General features: G+C 31.9%; 2 protein-coding genes across 2 annotated transcripts; both read right to left on the reverse strand.

Moving 5' to 3' along the window:
* Positions 1-1979: 1979 nt before the first annotated feature.
* On the reverse strand, positions 1980-6073 carry LOC106794103 (uncharacterized). The gene is made up of 12 exons (XM_041014315.1): positions 5810-6073; positions 5581-5639; positions 5330-5405; positions 5089-5150; positions 4840-4915; positions 4677-4751; positions 4482-4574; positions 4308-4379; positions 4036-4143; positions 2837-2932; positions 2565-2627; positions 1980-2275 (listed from the first exon to the last, which is right to left on the reverse strand). Exons 1-12 carry the CDS (start codon positions 6017-6019, stop codon positions 2213-2215), a joined length of 1053 nt encoding a protein of 350 aa, XP_040870249.1. The 5' UTR covers positions 6020-6073; the 3' UTR covers positions 1980-2212.
* Positions 6074-13308: 7235 nt separating this feature from the next.
* LOC102663854 (uncharacterized) lies at positions 13309-15470 on the reverse strand. Its single transcript, XM_006577316.3, has 5 exons — positions 15352-15470; positions 15140-15259; positions 14903-14965; positions 14591-14698; positions 13309-13610 (listed from the first exon to the last, which is right to left on the reverse strand). Exons 1-4 carry the CDS (start codon positions 15439-15441, stop codon positions 14591-14593), a joined length of 381 nt encoding a protein of 126 aa, XP_006577379.2. The 5' UTR covers positions 15442-15470; the 3' UTR covers positions 13309-13610.
* Positions 15471-20577: the final 5107 nt, after the last annotated feature.

The following is a 20577-nucleotide window of genomic DNA, read 5'->3' on the forward strand; positions in this document are numbered from 1 at the left end:
ATGACATGTTAAAAAAACTCCTATATACCAATTATAACTTTGCTAAATCTTGTTGATTGTACACCTCAACATACATGTTATGATGTTGGAGGTTTTTAAAGATGTTTCTATAAAATCAATGTCTTTAAAAATTGAGTGGTACTTTTAAATATATGCATTCCCTCTCTCCTCGCAATCCCAATGCGTCCTAAGTCAGGAATTTGTATTTGATGAGGCCGTAACTATGATTTAGTAATCATCAATGAATGAAATTCACGTATTCTACTAATCTTTCTTCCACTGAATGCATCTACTTTTGAAAGTGAAGTAGTATTTTGTGACAATAATTGCCATCTATATATGTTTTACAAATTCAAGACTAAATTCATACTCCATCTGAATCAAAGTTATTGATATTCTACAAATGTCAAGTCTCAAATTATTTTCTTCCATAGATAGCCATTTAATATGACTTACTAATTATGATTTATTTCATAATTTTCTTTCATCATAGATATTAAATAAGAACATTTTAAACAAAATATGTTATTTGTGAATAATATTTATTTTATTGTAGTTTGGGAAAGATATTAAATATTTCATACAAGTTGTGTGTATCAACCTTAAAAGTTAGTAGTTTTTTTTAGGGAGTATTTTTTTAATTTCTTTCAAAGTATACATTTTTTTTTCTTTCAATAAATTAATTATATTTTCTAATATCTGTCTCAAAATCTTAAATGTTATATATCTGGAACGAGAATTAATATTATTGTGAACTTTTAGGCTCATCGTTAGTGTTGATGTACTTTATTTGTCTTTTAATAACGATAAATAAATATAGAGAATATCTCATTAAGGTAGGTTTTAAAAGGAGTTTGTTATATTTCTATTTGAATGTGTTTATTATAAACATATTTTATCCCTCTATCAATGGAATCAAATGTTATTTTTTATCTCTTTTAATTGTAAAATGATAGGAGTAAAGTAAAATAAATTCCTTCACTTATCAGCAGTGCTTTCATTAGTCCATTCTCCTCTCACACACTCCACCTCCTTCATGCCCTTGCTCCAGTTTGCAATTCAACAATACTTCATATCTCTATGTACGAAAAAAAAATACTTTCATCTCTCTAAACATGTTCAACTAAATTGTAAATTTGAATATGGAAAAATGTGCAGAGTCAGCGGGATTGTTATTGGCTTACTGTTAACTTCTTACTGTTAACTTCTTGCTTAATGTTAAAGCTTGAGTTTTACATATTTTAGTATTTATTTAGCTTTTTTTTCCATGATCTTTCTCTTCAAATGAACACCACCTAAAATTGAGATATTTAGCCGACACAAAAAAAATGGAGAAGACATAAGATAGATAAAATAGTTTGGGAACCGGAACAAAGGTAGGTAAAATAGTTTTCACCGAATCACATGATTATGTTCCCATGACTATGACTTTTCTGTCAATGTGGTTCAAATTAGTAATGCTTCAATCTATAAGAACTGAATTAGCTCCCCAAAAATTTTGTTTCTTGTCTTTTTTTATTTAAAAGCACAAAATTTTGCTGGATAATTAGACTTTGCGTTGTTAAACTACCCAACTTGTTTTCAATTCATCTTTGTGGCCATCATGTATCTGCATTGTAGCTCACAATGACTTTATGTTCATTGTTAGCAGAATGGGTGAAAAGCGCGATTAGACTAAGGACAAGAAGATGCGATAAATCTCTTCTTTCAACCCCTCAGCATCAACTGAATAAATTTAAGAAATAAAAAAAAAGAAGATAAAAAGATTCACCCAGTTTATCACACTCTAATTTCTAATTTCTAATTCAGTCCTTATAGATTGAAGCATTGTCACTATCTTATTGTACACTCTAAATAAAAAAGTTGAAAAGATCCGGCCAATTTTAATTTTCACTATTTTATCACATTCTAAATGAACGATGAACTTAGAAATTAGAAAATGCATGAGTTCGATCAAATCATCATGTATGTTTGTCCAATAGCAAATTCTTTCATTTCAAAGTATAATTGACAACTAGGAGATCTGTATATATAGACAAAAAGATGCCCTCCCATTGTCTTCAATGAATATCATCCATCACAAAGATTACTTTTTTCCTTTTCTTTTTTTTTTTTTTATCAAACCCGTCTCAATGTGTTTTTGGGTCCAAAAATCTATATGTACAGACCTATTTCTTCTCCTCCAGATACAAGTCTCCACCGTTGCCAAGGCCTAATTCATCCAAGGTTGAGCTGCCATCTTCAATACTGTAACAACGACGTGGGATTTCGTTGCCTGTGAAAATATTGGAGCAGTTAAAAGTGGATCATTTCAATTATATAGAGATCATATGCTGCTAGTTATAATTAATGATCAAGATTTTAAAAAAAAAAACCAGTATATTATTATATTTATGTAAATTTGAGACTCGTTGGTATACACATCTTGTGATTCTATACTGCAATTGAAGTTAGCATGGCATAAACACCTTTAGTTACTTACACCGTTGACAGAAATCATGCCATAGTAAAATAACATGAAGGTTCAATCCAGAAATCAAGTGGATAGGGAAAGAGGCACTCACAAGTCTACAGGATTCAGACGCGTATTCTCCTAATCCAAGTAAGCGTAAGTACCCATAGACATCCTACCAAGGTAACAAAATGACAATTGGTTAGCCATGTATGCAAACTTTCACGGTAATGTAAAATAGACAGTACTACATCCTGTGGTGTTTGTTCCTGTTTTCTTGTTGTTCTTTCTCTGTTTTGGGACGAAAAAGGAGCTGAGATCCATTCCTTTAAACTGAATATTATCCAGAATTTAGTTTTCATCATATTCTAATGCTAATTCTACCTCAAGAGTGTCAGATTTGACAAAGATACGTCCAACGCAACCACCACCCGGTATGTGAAGAGTAATATGAATAGGATTAGGTGCATTCGAATAATCCTGCAATCATGAGGCAGCGAGGTACACACAATTAAGTAGTGCTTTTAGAAACAAAAGTACAAGAAATCCTCCTACCAAATCAATAAAAAATTATAAGGGTAATGTACCCACACACAGGACAGTAAAGGCTAACACTTTTAATGCAAAATTTAAAACCCCTGGTTAGAATTTGAATTGTTGCACCCTCTTTAACACAAGTTTCAGTTACACATCGCGTGTATAATGCATGTCCAATATGTGTCTGAAAGATATCCTTTTTTGAAGTGTATATATGCTTCTTAGCAAACGCCACAAATGCAAAAGAGAAATGGAAACAATAAACAAGAAGGACAAAGTGGTGCTTTTACCCCTAGATAGAAGTAGCAGCCACAATTTGGTGCGTTTTTCTGTTGTGATGACTATTACATGAATTGCAACTACTGAAAACTATGATTGGATTTCATAAAAGATTTCAGTTGTTCAAATGAAAGTTGGAAATCATCACTGTCAACTTAATCATCTATATTTACTAGAAAACAACATATTTATATTAGATCATAAGTATTTTTTTATTTTTTTTCAGTACTTTGGTGATAAAAAAAAGAAAAAAGAAAAAAAGACCACTACCCATACCACTCTGTCTAACCAATCACCTTAGGAAGGCCCCAAAGAATTTGATCTTGGGTGGTCTAATGCACAAACAGTTACACAAAAGTAAGCTTGAGAAACAGTGGTTAATTGAGTTACTTCAACATTTTCATAAGTCAACATAATGAAACAAAAACCTCAAGCATATGTTCCCTTAATAGTGTAAACATTAAACATCAGACACAGAGTACTTGCCTCTGGCACAGGGTAACAATGGATTTGTATTTATATACTTTATAACAATCATATATCTAAGAATAACCGCCATTGATGAATACAGGAAAACCAAACAAACTTAAAATAACTACCCATGCAGGCAAACACATACATGGGGCATGCCATGCAACCTTTAATTAACTTGTAATATTGGCCATCCATAACTTATTCAATGGTTGTTTAGTGTTACGCTTCATATTCACATCATAACCAACAGCGGGAACAAAGACAACAGATCACAAACTCAGCAAATACATTACCATCCAAAGTCGGTCTAAGTACTCCCTTCGTTTATCATCTGGTATGCGAGAATACGGAAGTTTAGGCGGCCGTGTTAATGGATCGATAGCTTTTTGTTTGACAGGGCCCTGCACAAAATTGTGAAAAATGATGTATCATGTCATAAACCTTAATCACACAGCCATCACAGGCAAGAATCTAAATTCTAAACCTATTGTTGTTTCAGCAACCGATTGTCATCAAGAAGTGGACAGATATTGAAATTGTACAAATAAAATGAACATTCAAAAACCTTTGAGGACGAGGACATTGGAAGCTGGCCCCACTTAGCTTTTTGTTTTTTCTGAGAATGACTTGGAAGAATCTTATAGATATAGAAGAAACAACAAAATGGTAAGCAGGGATAATAAATTTTAGAAATAGAAGTGACAACAATATGGTAAACTTCATGCTATGAGTATTATACTTTGGGAACTGCCCATTTCTGCCACGAAGAAGATCCCTCAGTGCCTTCGTCCAACAATTCCGCCTCTGTTTTCTGAGAATGACTTAGAGGAATCTTATAGAAATAGAAGAAACAACAAAATGGTAAGCAGGGATAATAAATTTTAGAAATAGAAGAAACAACAATATGGTAAACTTCATGCTATGAGTATTATACTTTGGAAGCTGCCCATTTCTGCCACGAAAAAGATCCCTCAGTGCCTTCGTCCAACAATTCCGCCAGTGTTTTTTTCTGTTATAGAAAATGGTAAGCAGGGATAATAAATTTTAGAAATAGAAGTAACAACAATATGGTAAACTTCATGCTATGAGTATTATACTTTGGGATATGCTTCCAAAAATTCCGCCACTGTTAAGCCCTTTTGGCTACGATGTTGCTCATTTTGACCTGGGTTTCTAGTCGAAACAAGAATCATACAAACTATTAGTACATAAAATAAATCAAAGAAATTAATTAAACTCGGCTTCTTAGAACATGTTTAGTAAAAAAAAACAATAATTATCATTTATAAAGATTTCAATTTCAAAGGTATGAAAGAAAAATAAAATTAAGAAGCACATTGCCATACTGGAGCGAATCCTTTTCATAAAAGTCTTCAAGAGCTTTATTTAGATTGCTGCCTCCATGTTTCTGCAGACCAGTTAAGCAAAAACTCAGAAAAATATTAAAAAAAATGCACGAAAAAACGAAAATTAAAGTGAGTAGTTACAATATTGCAAGTATCGTAAGTACAAACGAATCGGAGGAGGAAAAAAGAAAGAAAATAGAAAAAGTGTGAGAGTGAGAGAATCATGCTATGAGTATTATACTTTGGGATATGCTTCCAAAAATTCCGCCACTGTTAAGCCCTTTTGGCTACGATGTTGCTCATTTTGACTTGGGTTTCTAGTCGAAACAAGAATCATACAAACTATTAGTACATAAAATAAATCAAAGAAATTAATTAAACTCGGCTTCTTAAAACATGTTTAGTAAAAAAAATAACAATAATTATCATTTATAAAGATTTCAATTTCAAAGGTATGAAAGAAAAATAAAATTAAGAAGCACATTGCCATACTGGAGCGAATCCTTTTCATAAAATTCTTCAAGAGCTTTATTTAGATTGCCTCCATGTTTCTGCAGACCAGTTAAGCAAAAACTCAGAAAAATATTATAAAAAATGCGCGAAAAAACGAAAATTAAAGTGAGTAGTTACAATATTGCAAGTATCGTAACTACAAACGAATCGGAGGAGGAAAAAAGAAAGAAAATAGAAAAAGTGAGAGTGAGAGAATGTGAAGTGGGACCTCTAATTTCTGAACGGCGACGGACAACGGTGCTTCAGTGACTTGCATGAAGTATTCCATCTTCTGCTCCTCTGGCATCGGCTTCGGCTTCGGCATCGGCATCGGCATCGGCATCGTTTGCTCGGTCGATCTGAAAGTGTTTGTGACTTTTTGCAGTGAAAGTGTGTAGTGTTTGTTTGTTATGGTTATGCGCGCTAGCCACAATTTCATTTATAGTTCAACTTTGTGATGTGGGGCCCAACCTCTGAATCCGTTGGACTCGTGCTAACCGTTAACCGTTAACAGTTAGTGCTAACTAACTTCGTGTATTATTAACTAATAAATGTAAAAAAATAAAAGAAACTTCTAAGTCCTATGCTAACACTTTGCACTGTTCTCCACTTGCCACTAATAAACTTCATATTATTAGAAAGATTATTCAAATTAAAAAAAAATGTTTAAAAACCTCAATTGTTTATTTTATTTAAAAAATATTTGGCAGTGTCATATATAAGAAATAAATAAATAAATAATAGGAATAGTTAAATGAGTTAATTTTAGTTAAACTTTGTGATGGGTCGTTGGACTCGTGCTAACCGTTAACTGTTAACTGTAAGCGCTAACTAACTTCGTAAAAGAAACTGTTATGTCTGATGCTAACACTTTGCACTGTTCTCCACTTGCCACTAACAAACTTCATATTATCCAAATTAAAAAAAAATGTTTAAAAACCTCAATTGTTTATTTTATTTCAAAATATTTGGCAGTGCGTCACATATAAGATATAAATAATAGGAATAGTTAAATGAGTTCATTTTAGTTAATAATTTTTCAAGTAATATATTAGTTCGTCGTTGGTGATGATCTTTGGGGGATGTGAGTGGGGCTTTCAAAGACCAATATGTTGACACACGACAATGTGATTCTAGCACATTAGGTTTAAGATAGAGTATAATTGGAATTATTTAAAAATTATGTTATATGTTGTTATTATTTAAAAATTATCGTCTCATACTTGCATAACACATATTAGATTCATCCTTTAACTTTGCTGCAATACAAAAACATGTGGCCAATTCCAGTTCTTTGATATTATGCCTCGTCAAACCAAGGTTTAATTTTTATTGAGCATTCTTATGTTTTTCCCCACTGTTTTCTTCACTTTGTTTATTCACATAGCCAAGGTTTAAGTTTTATTGACTGCTATGCATGTGTGGCCCTTACTTTGGTGTTTATTGTTACTTTTTTTTTTTATTGCTTTTGGGTTTACAAAGTTTCTTGCGAACCCATGCAGGAAAAAATTGTTTCCTGTTTTTGGGTGTTCCATTCAAGTTGTGTGATTATTTGTTATATGTTTTTTTGGGCGGGGTTTTTCCTGGGTTTTTTAATCTAATCCTCTTTCCTTAAATTTTGCAATCTTAGATAGTATTTTATTCATGGTAATATAGGGTACAAAAGAATTTTAAATCAAATAGAAATTGTAAGAGAAAGAGAAAGACTAGACCAAAGAAGCAAAGGAAGAGAGAGAAACACCAAAGATGGGTCTTTGCTTTGGTTGCTTCCGCGTAGACAAACACATGTGCAAGGAAGAAGAGAGATTGACGTTTGAAGAAGCACATGCCAAAGCTGCACCGAAAAGGTTTTACCTTTGTGATTTCTGAATTATTTATTATAGAGACGAGTTTATTTGATTTTATAGTATGGACCCAAAGGTGATCTTTACAAGGAATCGCAAAAATGAAAATATTTTAGTCAAAGGCGTGTAACTATTGTAAGTATATATCATACAACATTCCTTGTTTTCTTCTCCCCATATGTTGTTGTTTGTGGATTGCAAAATTCCATACTGAGTGACAAAATAATGTTTATTTTGTGATTAAGGCAGTATGTTGCATCATTGGCCCGGGCCCTTGTATATTCCTTCTTTTCCTCTCCCCATATGCTGTTGAAACATACTATTATAAAATTTTGCATTGTTGTGGTTACTATCAACATTTTTTCGTCATCTTCCATATTGTGAAAAGTTCCAAACAAATATAATTGATGTGACCTTGATTGTGGTCATCATTTGATATAGGAAAGAATAAAATCTATTGTCTATGATATTAAGATGTTTTTGAGATATTCTAGCACACTCCCTCTAGCTAAATGTTATGAAGCTTTAACCTTGATACAAATGAACAGTAGGGATAACTTACGAAGAGGAGGAAGAAGAGATTTTGCCTACGATATTCCCATGATTCAAATTTGTCTTTTGAATCAAGTTTTGTGATTTTAATTTTGTAGGTTAATTTAGAATACCTTGGTAGAGTTGTGTTCAACACAAATGACGAGAACTGATTCAGACACAACTATCATTGATGACCTGGGTGTTGCTGGATAGGGAGTTGGTGGAATATAAGTAGAAGCTGCAATGCTTGGCTAGGTACAAAAACAGGTTCTCATTTTTTATTCCAATATTACTTCAGGTTATTATTATTATTGTTGTTGTTGTTGTTGTTGTTGTTGTTGTTATTACTCAAGTCAAGTGACCATGACTATACTAGGGTGTTGCCTACGATATTCCCATGGTTCAAATTTGTTTTCTGAATCAAGTTTTACGATTTTAATTTAGAATACCTTGATAGAGTTGTGTTCAACACAAATGACAGAAACTGATTTAGACATAACTATCATTGATGGTATGGATTTTGTTGGATGGGCAATTGGTGGACTAGAAGTAGAAGCTACAATGCTTGGCCAAGTACAAAATCAGGTTTTCATTTTTGATTCTGATAGCAGAAGCTGCAATGCTTGGCCAGGTACAAAATCAGGTTTCCATTTTTGATTCCAATATTACTATAGGTTATTATTATTATTATTATTATTACTCTCAAGTGGTTCTGTTTAGTGGACTGAATAATTGGGTTTGAATATTCTGAATACGACCAATGTATATAGGAGTTGATTATTAAATGGCTGCAAAATTGAGAATTGACGTGCTCATAGTAACCTTTTGATAGTCTGTTTTATTTCTCCATTGCGTGTTTAGTTAGCTCTTGAACACACAAAAATTGTCAAATTGATGCAATGAGTTCGAAGAAGCTCCCGTGTGTTAATTAGGGGAACAACTATCTACTGCCCTTGAAGGATCAAGGATGTTTTGCATTCAATAGTGTTCAATCAAATGAAAAACCAAATGGGAAGTTGCTTAATGGATGTCTAATTGATCCTTGATAGTTTCTAATGCCCAAAGTTTGAATAAATAACATCATTATGATAGTTTGGCCTCTCTGCCATTTTGGTGTTCATTTTACTACATTGGTTTTTGGTACTACTTGCATTGGTCAAGTTAACAGTGGGGCAAGCTGACTATATGTGCTTTTCTTTCTTTTTTTCTCTTGAATTTTGGATGTTGTACATGGTCTAATGCATATTTTGTTTTGGTCCTTGCTGATTAATTGGCTATAATATGTTCATGGTATTGGCAAGATGACCACATACTTCATGACTTTAACTACTGGAAATCTTGCAGACCATACATTACATTGAGTGTGTGTGGGTAACTATAATGAGGTTTTCCATTGGTTACATGATAGGGAATATTGACTTAATAGAATAATCTATGATGCATTGCAGATTCTCAAAAGAGAGCCCATTATGGCATGTACCTGTTGTATCAGAAAAAACTTATGCACATGTATTCTGGATAGGGTTCAAAATTGAAAATTTACACATCACAGGCTACTGTGTTCAAGGAGATGGAAGTTGCTGAATGGTTAAAATGGTGCAGATTAACTATAAATAATATTTTGGCGGAAAAGAAGATGGTAGTTGGATCTGGCTATTCTGATGTATTTGGGAGAGATTTTTATTCAGCTATTCATGCAGCATACTATGGTCCTAAAATTCAGTCCATGGAGCTTCTTCCTGATGTAGTTTGAACAATAACTTTATTATAAATATTAAGATTGCAGTTAAAATATGCTCCACTAGCTCGCTTACCCAACAACCTGTGCATGTGCACAGGTTACAGACTAGTTATTGTTAAAGGGGCACTTTTACTTGTTATCTAGTAAGTGAACGTGTGTCGTCCTTAAAATAATTCTCCACGCAACACAAACCCGAAGCCATGAACAAAACCCATTAAAAGAGGATTGCTTTTAGTTAAAATTAAAATATGAGACATAAATTGCTTGATAAACATCTTAATATATAAGTATTTAATACGACAAGAACAAAAAAGAAGAAGATACAAAAAATATTCACAATTTTTCTCCAGTTGTATGTAATGTGCTCATGAGGTGCCACACACGTAAGAATTAATGCCTAATCATAAAAATAAGCACGTGATTGATCATTATCTATATGCATAGCTTAGTCATATACAACCATTGATGCCAATTTCATTTTGAATTCTGAAACTTTTGTGCTCTATTAGGATGCATTTATTTTAGTCGTTTAGATGAGACTCAAATGATAATATAAATGATTAAATTTTTGTGATCGAGTGGCACCTAATTATAGTATTTCTACATATTTTCTCGTTCATAAAAAAATATTTCAATTTTCTCTTCACTATGGTGTAAAATAGAGCCAGAATTTCCCCCCAAAAAAAACCCCAATATTGAAAATAACATTTTATTTTTTATTTTCAATATTATGTTTCCTATGCCAATAGTATAAAAGCAAAGGATAACGTAAAAATAAATAAAACCTCTTGAATTGAAATGGCAAAAATAGAGGTAACTTATTTTATTATGGAAATTGTAAGAATTTTGGTGTACGAACTTAAGAGAAGTAGATCTATATCATTTCGACTTAGTTTTTATTCTGTTTTTTTTGAAGAAAATCAAGTTAGATATGCTTCTATGCTCCTATCATATAGATCATGTAAAGTCAAATTTTCTTCATAAAAAATTTATTTTAGTTACATCCGCATCGCTGCGAAACTTATTTTCTAGGCTGCAAATATTGTATTAGTTATAACTTATAAACAAAACTTATTTTTTTTAAATATTTTTCATATCAATTTTTTATGTTACAAAATTTATTGTTTACATTTATGAAAAAAACTTTCAAGTTTTATAATTCTTATCGATTTTGTGTGGATCACATTTATCTATATTTTATATCATGGAGGATAAATTTATCTTTTTCATAAAATTTTCTTATTTATTTTCTTTCACATTTCAATCTAACCAAACAAGTCAAGAAAGATTTCATTAATCCAAAAAATTTTAAATTCATCTTAATTTAAATAATGCATATCTCACTTTTGTTCTTTACTTTAATTTAAATATATTTTTTAATTCTCTTATATTCTTTTTTCTTTCACACCATCAAACTCATCCTAAAAGATGGGAGGATTGTATATCTTCATGAGTTGGGCAAATGTCCACCACAAATGTCTTCTAGTGTTGGAACAAGTATTCTTGGGATCCTCAATAAAAAATAATCTTGAATTCCACATCTAACCTTGGTACTCTAGCTGGTTGTGTGTATACTACAACAGTTGAGTACTAAGGCACTAAGCAAAGCCATCACGAAGAGGATACACATGTGTTTTGCCGGTCTTATTTAGAAATGATCTTTTATATAATATATAACTAATTATTAAATTATCATTATTAAAAGAAATTAAGCTTGGTTAAACTTTTCAATTAGTTATCTTGAAACCAATACTTTGGGCTTTGGCGAAAAGGGAGTGGTTTAAGCCCAATACAAAAACGTACTTTCATACTCAAATAGATTATTGTATATTTATATGATTAGGATGTAAAATAATACGAGGGAGAGGATCGAGGAAGTGTAAAAAATGATGAGGAGCGTCTCTGTTCTGTGTGGAATTCTCCATCCCTTTCTTTTCATGCTTTTTCAATGTCTTATAATTTATAATAATAGATAGACTAACCATGTTCTACATTTATGTTTCAACTTGTATGAGTTGTGTACCTCAACCAATGACTGGATCCAGAAAATTATGTTAATAGAGACAGTAAATAATTTATAATATTTGTAAAAAAAATATCACAGACTTTACAAAATAAATAATATTATAACAAAAGAAATCCAAGATACTAAAGTTATGCATGGATGTTCATTAGAGGATCTGTATTTATCTCTCAATAAAAAAATTTCTATATAAATAATAAGGAATTGAATCCCTAATGACATGTTAAAAAACCTCCTATCTACCAATTACAACTTTGCTAAATCTTGTTGATTGTACACCTCAACATACATGTTATGATGTTGGAGGTTTTTAGAGATGTTTCTATAAAATCAATGTCTTTAAAAATTGAGTGGTACTTTTAAATATATGCATTCCCTCTCTCCACGCAATCCCAATATATGCGTCCTAAGCTAGGAATTTGTATTTGATGAGGCCGTAACTATTAGTACTTAAATTTTGTTCGTTCTCAAATTATTGATGTTTTACAAATTCGACTAAATTCATACTCCATCTAAATCAAAATTATTGATGTTCTCCAAATGTCAAGTCTCATAAATTATTTTCTGCCATAGATACCCCATTTAATATGACTTAACAATTATGATTTATTTCATAACTTTCTTTCATCGTAGATATTAAATAAGAACATTTTAATCAAAATATGTTATTTGTGAATAATATTTTTTTATTGTAGTTTGGGAATGGTATTAAATATTTCATACAAGTTGTGTGTATCAATCTTAAAAGTTAGTAGTTTTTTTTAGGGAGTATTTTTTTTTAATTTCTTTCAAAGTATACCTTTTTTTCTTTCAAAATATTAATTATATTTCTTAATATCTGTGTCAAAATCTTAAATGTTATATATCTGAAACGAAAATTAAAAAAATAACTTCTATTCATGTCAATGTCATAAATATCCAAGTGATTTTTTTAACTCGAGTTTGTTACAAATCATCTATTATTATAAGATCTAACATAGAGAATTAATATTATTGTGAACTTTTAGGCTCATTGTTAGTATTGATGTCCTTTATTTGTCTTTTAATAACAATAAATAAATATAGAGAATATCTCATTTAGGTAGGTTTTAAAAGGAGTTTGTTATATTTCTATTTGAATGTGTTTATTATAAACATATTTTATCCCTCGATCAATGGAATCAAATGTTAATTTTTTATCTCTTTTAATTGTAAAATGATAGAAGTAAAGTAAAATATATTCCTTCACTTATCAGCAGTGCTTTCATTAGTCCATTCTCCTCTCACACACTCCACCTCCTTCATGCCCTTGCTCCAGTTTGCAATTCAACAATATTTTCATATCTCTATGTACGAAAAAAAAAATACTTTCATCTCTCTAAACATGTTCAACTAAATTGTAAATTTGAATATGGAAAAATGTGCAGAGTCAGCGGGATTGTTATTGGCTTACTGTTAACTTCTTGCTTAATGTTAAAGCTTGAGTTTTACATATTTTAGTATTTATTTAGCTTTTTTTTTTTAATGATCTTTCTCTTCAAATGAACACCACCTAAAATTGAGATATTTAGCCGACACAAAAAAAATGGAGAGGACATAAGATAGATGCAAAATCAATGAAATGGATAATAAAAAAATAGAACACCATCCAAAGTGAAATACAATTCAAGCTGAAAATAAATATACATCAAGTGCTATGATAGTTACTGATCCAAACCGGAACAAAGGTAGGTAAAATAGTTTTCACCGAATCACTTGATTATGTTCCCATGACTATGACTTTTCTGTCAATGTGGTCCAAATTAGTAATGCTTCAATCTATAAGAACTGAATGGGTGAAAACCGCGATTAGACTAAGGACAAGAAGATGCAACATTTATGTTTCACCAATGACTGGATCCAGAAAGTTCTGTTAATAGAGACAGTAAATAATTTATAATATTTGTAAAAAAAAATATCACAGACTTTACAAAATAAATAATATTATAACAAAAGAAATCCAAGATACTAAAGTTATGCATGGATGTTCATTAGAGGATCTGTATTAATTTATCTCTCAATAAGCTTTTTTTCTATATAAATAATAAGGAATTGAATCCCTAATGACATGTTAAAAAAACTCCTATCTACCAATTATAACTTTGCTAAATCTTGTTGATTGTACACCTCAACATACATGTTATGATGTTGGAGGTTTTTAAAGATGTTTCTATAAAATCAATGTCTTTAAAAATTGAGTGGTACTTTTAAATATATGCATTCCCTCTCTCCACGCAATCCCAATGCGTCCTAAGCTAGGAATTTGTATTTGATGAGGCCGTAACTATGATTTAGTAATCATCAATGAATGAAATTCACGTATTCTACTAATCTTTCTTCCACTGAATGCATCTACTTTTGAAAGTGAAGTAGTATTTTGTGACAATAATTGCCATCTATATAATATATAAATTCCCTCTCTCCACATATGGGGATTGTTGACCCATTCCGACTGTTCGTTCTCAAATTATTGATGTTTTACAAATTCAAGACTAAATTCATACTCCATCTGAATCAAAGTTATTGATATTCTACAAATGTCAAGTCTCAAATTATTTTCTTCCATAGATACCCCATTTAATATGACTTAATAATTATGATTTATTTCATAATTTTCTTTCATCGTAGATATTAAATAAGAACATTTTAAATAAAATATATTATTTGTGAATAATATTTTTTTTATTGTAGTTTGGGAATTATATTAAATATTTCATACAATTTGTGTGTATCAATCATAAAAGTTAGTATTTTTTTAATTTTATTTCAAAGTATACATTTTTTTTTCTTTCAATAAATTAATTATATTTTCTAATATCTGTGTCAAAATCTTAAATGTTATATACAGACCTATTTCTTCTTCTCCAGGTACAAATCTCCACCGTTGCCAAGGCCTAATTCATCCAAGGTTAACCAGCCATCTTCAATACTGTAACAACGACCTGGGAATTGCGTTTCCTGTGAAAATGTTGGAGCAGTTAAAAGTGGATCATTTCAATTATATAGAGATCATATGCTGCTAGTTATATTTATGTAAATTTGAGACTCGTTGGTATACACATCTTGTGATTCTATACTGCAATTGAAGTTAGCATGGCATAAACACCTTTAGTTACTTACACCGTTGACAGAAATCATGTGGATAGGGAAAGAGGCACTCACAAGTCTATAGGATTCAGACGCGTATTCTCCTAATCCAAGTTGCCATAAGTACCCATAGACATCCTACCAAGGTAACAAAATGACAATTGGTTAGCCATGTATGCAAACTTTCACAGTAATGTAAAATAGACAGTACTACCATTTTAAATAGACTGTGGTGTTTGTTCCTGTTTTCGTAAAAAGGAGCTGAATATTATCCAGAATTTAGTTTTCATCATATTCTAATGTTAATTCTACCTGAAGATTGTCAGATTTGACAAAGATACATCGAAGGCAACCACCACCCGGCATGTGAATAGTAATATGAATATGATTATGTAAGTCTTCAAGAGCTTTACTTAGATTGCCTCCATGTTTCTGCAGACCAGTTAAGCAAAAACTCAGAAAAATATTAAAAATAAAGAAAGAAAATAGAAAAAGTGCGAGAGTGGGAGAATGTGAATTGGGACCTGTAATTTCCGAACGGCGACGGACCACGGTGCGTCAGTGACTTGCATGAAGTATTTGATCTTCTCCTCCATCCGCATCGGCTTCGGCATCGTTTGCTCGGTCGATCTGAAAGTGCGTAGTGTTTGTTTGTTATGGTTATGCACGCTTGCGACAATTTCATTTATAGTTCAACTTTGTGATGCAGGGCCCAACCTCCGAATCCGTTGGACTCGCTAACTGTTAACCTCAATTGTTTAAAAACCTCAATTGTTTATTTTATTTCAAAAATATTTGGCAGTGTAATATATAAGAAATAAATAAATAAATAATAGAAATAGTTAATTGAGTTAATTTTAGTTAATAACTTTTCAAGTAATATATTAGTTCTCCTTGGTGATGATGATCTTTGGGGGATGTGAGTGGGGAGTAATCATCACTTTATAAGTCGGTTTTGTAGGATTATTTTTTAAGTGGTTGTGAAGTGAGATTAATTAACTTGTCATAATTCCTAAGATTCAACTTAATAAATTTAAGAAATAAAAAAAAGATACAAATGATCCACCCAATTTTTTTCCCACTAATCTAAAAAATAAATCTTTTCACTCTTTATCACTCTGAATGACTAATGTAGAAATTAGAAAACGAGTTCGATGAAACGACCATGTATGTTTGTCTAATAGCCAATTCTTTCATTTCAAAATATAATACTTGACAAGTAATAAGATTTGTTGGCAAAAAGATGCCCTCCATTGTCTTCAATGAATATCAATCGTCCACTTTTCTTTTTTCTTTTTTATCAACTGTCTCAAAAGTTTTTTTGGGGTCCAAATCTAAATTGTACAGATCAAGATACTAAAAAGTCAGGAAAAAAAGAAGAAGAAGATCAGGACACTACAAGGAAAATAGGTGAGACTAAATCAACTCTAGAAATAAAGCTTCATTGTTTTTGCTAAGGCCTACTTTATTGAAGGTTGACGAGCAATCGTTAATACTATAGGCACGATGCGGTTATGACTTTACCTGTTAAAAAATATTGGAGCAATGATAGCATATGATGGTTAAATATAATTAATGATCAAGATAATTGTCCCCATACTACAAAAATTGTATCCGATGGAAATGCATTACATACTTAAACCCAAGGGTAAAAAAAACTAAGTGCCATCATCTAAGCCTTTGTCAGTTTTCGTAAAAAACCTTAACAATCACTAAATTAGTTATAGGATATATTATCAAACTACTACAAGTTTAATGCATTCCCAAGTATTAGTTACACATCAATTGGAACCAGCATAATTCATGGCATGCATGCATCAAGAAACAATAGTCACTGAGAAAGTTGTTTAAATCATATACTTTAAGCATGAAGTTAATGTTGGAAATAATCAAAGTCCCACATCGACTAACAATACAACCATATTAGACTTTATAAGTGAGGGGCAGCCCTCACCCCTTAAACTAGCTTTTGGGGTTAAGATAGACCCAAACTCACCCCTCACCCCTCGCTTGTGGTGACAAGAACCTACCATTTAATGTTCACGCATCAAGTCCAAGAAGTGCTTGGCGTGAGGGGGTGTGCCATTGGCTTTTCTTTAGAAGAACTTCTAAGGAAAAAATGAGATGAGTTTCTCCATAAGTTAAAATGAGCTCTTGGAAAGCCTAACTTCTTTGTTGTCAAGCATTTTCCTCAATTCCTGCAATCACAAGCCACACACAATTCAGTCGTGCTTGGCTCTAGCCACATCTTATAATGGATTTGTATTTATATAGTTTATAATGATGATATATTTAAGAATCACCACCATTTACAAGTACAGGAAAACGATACAAACTTAGAATAACTACCCATGCGCACAAAATTATGACAAATGATGCATCATGTCATAAACCTTGATCACACAACCATCACAGGCAAGAATCCAAACCTGTTGTTGTTTCAGCAAGCGAGAGTCATTTAATAATTGTGACATAGAAGTGGACAGACATTGTGCCTTCGGATCCACATTTTGTTCTGGATGATGTTGCAGATTAGGCAAGGATGAAATATTGTGACAACTGTGATTGGAAATTTCACCAAAAAGTGCAGTTTCAGCAAACAATGCTTCGCTAAGCTCTTCAGAAGAACTACCATCCCACTACATTGTGAGATGAAAGAAATATATGTTTGAGATTAAAATTTAGTCCAAAGATTTGATTGGAAGAAGCAACTATTGAAATACTTTTACAAACTACAATCTAAGCATGCACTTATAGTTATAAAATAAAAACCACATTCAAAAAATGAAAAAATTGAATAAATTGATAACTGAAATTTATTATTTTTTTATTAATTTATTACATTATAAGGGTTTTATTTATTAAAAAAATTACTCAGCAAAAAAAGTGTGTTATTACACTTAGTAATTTATTTTATTATTTTGTCTTAACTATTAAAACTAACTTTATCTTTTTTTAAAGCATGGATATCATACTGTTAAAAGTAACCAAACTAAACTCCTAGTCATAAAGATCATCAATGTGAATATTATCATTTTTAATAAAATATTCTTCACAACTAAAAAATAAAACCTTTGTTAATATACTTACAGAACTCAACTATTTATCAAATTGTTGAAGTTTGTTGGCTAAATTATCACATTTAATTTTAAAAAATTATCTTTTATCATTCCAACTTCATATTTTTTAAGAGCTCATAATTTACCTCTCTTGTTATATTTTGTCTTCCCATTTTTTTCATCTCAAAATTTCAACCTTCAAATGTAGGACCCAGTTTTGACCCTAAAAAAATGAGACGGAGGAAGGCATCCAAGGGGAGGGAGGGATGGGGTTTAGATTGAAGAAGTGGGGTGGGAGAGGAAAGTCAAACAAAGAATTTAGGGATTTTTAAACTTGTGAATCTATTTTAACATGTCCCACTTTGACTTGCCAAAACATGGGTTAAGGAAAAAAAAATGAGACTAATAGAGGAAACATACAATCCTAGCTTACACAAGGAAACATATAATCCTAGCTTAAATGTTACATAATAGAGGAAACATATAATCCTAGCTTAAATTATTTGACAGCGGAGCATTACTTTCCTTTCCTTATTTTTCCTTCCACATATATTATATTTATGAGCATATATATTACATATCTGAGAATATGATTTGATTTCATTTTATCCTCCTAGGTTCTAGGTCATTCTATTCCCATTATACACACTATAAATAATGCAATCATTGCTATTATTGAACGAAGAATTTTATACCAATTGTATTTGCCTCATTTCCTTTAGTTTTCTGTTATGGTATCAAGAGCCTTCTAAGCTTCCCATCGCCATCTTCCTGTGGCTACCTCCGGCTCATCTGGTGAGGACGATCTTACTCCACCACCACCACCACCTTCCTTGTCTCACATCACAATGGCCCAATACCAACAATTCATGAATCTTCTCAGCAAATCCTCTGGACCTTGTGGTGCAAGCTCAGAGACTACTCTTACACGAGCCAACCTCACTCATTCTAACCCAAATCAAATTCACAATTCTGGTTTTGGTAGTCATTTTTTTTCTATTCCCACCACACACACACCTAACACTCTTAGTTCACACACTGCACCATGGTTAATTGATTCTAGAGTCACAGACCATATAACTTGTTCCTTAGATTATTTTTATACATATTCTACAATTGTCCACTTTCCCATGTCGTATTATTTTTTCTAGTGATCTTTCTAAAATTTCTTGTGAAATACAGGACCTAAGCACGTTGAAGACAATTGGTTTGGCTGACTTGAAGGAAGGCCTTTTTCACTTGATAGTTGGAAAGGATAAAAGCCCATCTACCAACAATATCACCACCACCAACACCAATACCTCCAAGCTTTGGCATTTTAGATTAGGTCATTTATTTGGTAATCGTCTTAATGTCTTAAACCAACAATTCCCTTTTATTTCAAAAGATTCTAATGAAATTTGTGACATTTGTCATTTAGCTAAACAAAAACGATTTCCCTATTCTCTTAGTTTGAGTAGAAGCTCTAAAATTTTTGAGTTGATTCATATGGATATTTGGGGACCATTTTCTAAATCATCAATTCATGGACATAGATATTTCTTAACTATACTTGATGATTTTAGTAGATATACTTGGGTGGTTTTATTAAAATCAAAAAGTGAAGTGAAAACACATGTTCAAAATTTTATTAATTTGGTTGAAAATCAATTTGAAACAAAAATTAAATGCATTCAATCCGATAATGGTCCTGAATTTTTTCTTAAAGTTTTTTTTTCTTCAAAGGGTATAATTCACCAAACTAGTTGTGTGTATACCCCTCAACAAAATGGAAGAGTGGAACGCAAACATTAACATATCCATAATATAGCTACGACACTTGTGTTTCAATCTAAAATTCCAACAAATTTTTGTCCTATGCTATAAAACATGCCATTTTCCTCATAAATCGCGTTCCCTCTCCTGTTATTTCTTATAAAACACCATTTGAGCTTATATACAAAACTCACCCAGATTTTTCTATGATCAAAGTTTTTGGTTGCTTATACTATGCATCAACTCATAATCAAACTCACAAGTTTCAACCTCGTTCAAGAAAAGGAGCATTCTTAGGTTTTCAAAATGGTACCAAGGGATATGTTGTTTTAGACATTAACACAAGAGAAATATTCATTTCCAGAAATGTTGTTTTCCATGAATCCTTCTTTCCTTTCCACACAAACCAAAACCTCTCTACTAGCGAAGCCCAACCACATTCACATATAGACCCAATTTCACATGCACTACATATAGACCCAATTTCATATACACTACCCACACCACCTCAATTTACCCCATCCACACCTATCACAACAAACCCTGAACCAACAATTCCTCAACCCAATGGCTCACCATCACCTTTCCCAAATCCTTCAACTCCTCCTACAATCGACACACCAAATCCCAACATCATTGATCGACACATCCAAGAGCTATCATCTAACCATGCTTTACCACGTCCCTCCAACCGCGACACTCATCCTCCTTCTTACCTTTCTGATTATCAGTTTCAAATTCCTTCCCTCAAGTATGCTAAATCCTCATCAACATGCACGAACCCACCAATTTTCATGAAGCTGTGAAACATCAATGTTAGCGTGATGCCATGAAATGTGAGATCAAGGCTCTACAGTTGAATCAAACCTGGGACATTGTTCAAACCCCTTCTCATCTACGACCAATTGGGTGCAAGTGGGTATATAAAATCAAACG

Source organism: Glycine max, chromosome 3 (assembly GCF_000004515.6).
Source record: "Glycine max cultivar Williams 82 chromosome 3, Glycine_max_v4.0, whole genome shotgun sequence".
Classification (NCBI taxonomy): Eukaryota; Viridiplantae; Streptophyta; class Magnoliopsida; order Fabales; family Fabaceae; genus Glycine; species Glycine max.

What these genes read in the sequence shown, in the direction of transcription:
- LOC106794103 (XM_041014315.1), bottom strand. Translation starts at nt 6,019, where the DNA reads ATGAAATTGTGGCTAGCGCGCATAACCATAACAAACAAACACTACACA. An exon ending in AGAAATGGGCAGCTTCCAAA is followed by an intron (nt 4,575 to 4,676) that starts GTATAATACTCA and finishes TATTTCTATAAG; the next exon opens with ATTCCTCTAAGTCATTCTCA. An exon ending in CAATGTCCTCGTCCTCAAAG is followed by an intron (nt 4,144 to 4,307) that starts GTTTTTGAATGT and finishes AATTTTGTGCAG; the next exon opens with GGCCCTGTCAAACAAAAAGC.
- LOC102663854 (XM_006577316.3), bottom strand. Translation starts at nt 15,441, where the DNA reads ATGCCGAAGCCGATGCGGATGGAGGAGAAGATCAAATACTTCATGCAA. An exon ending in TCAAATCTGACAATCTTCAG is followed by an intron (nt 14,966 to 15,139) that starts GTAGAATTAACA and finishes TTACCTTGGTAG; the next exon opens with GATGTCTATGGGTACTTATG. An exon ending in CGTCTGAATCCTATAGACTT is followed by an intron (nt 14,699 to 14,902) that starts GTGAGTGCCTCT and finishes ACATTTTCACAG; the next exon opens with GAAACGCAATTCCCAGGTCG.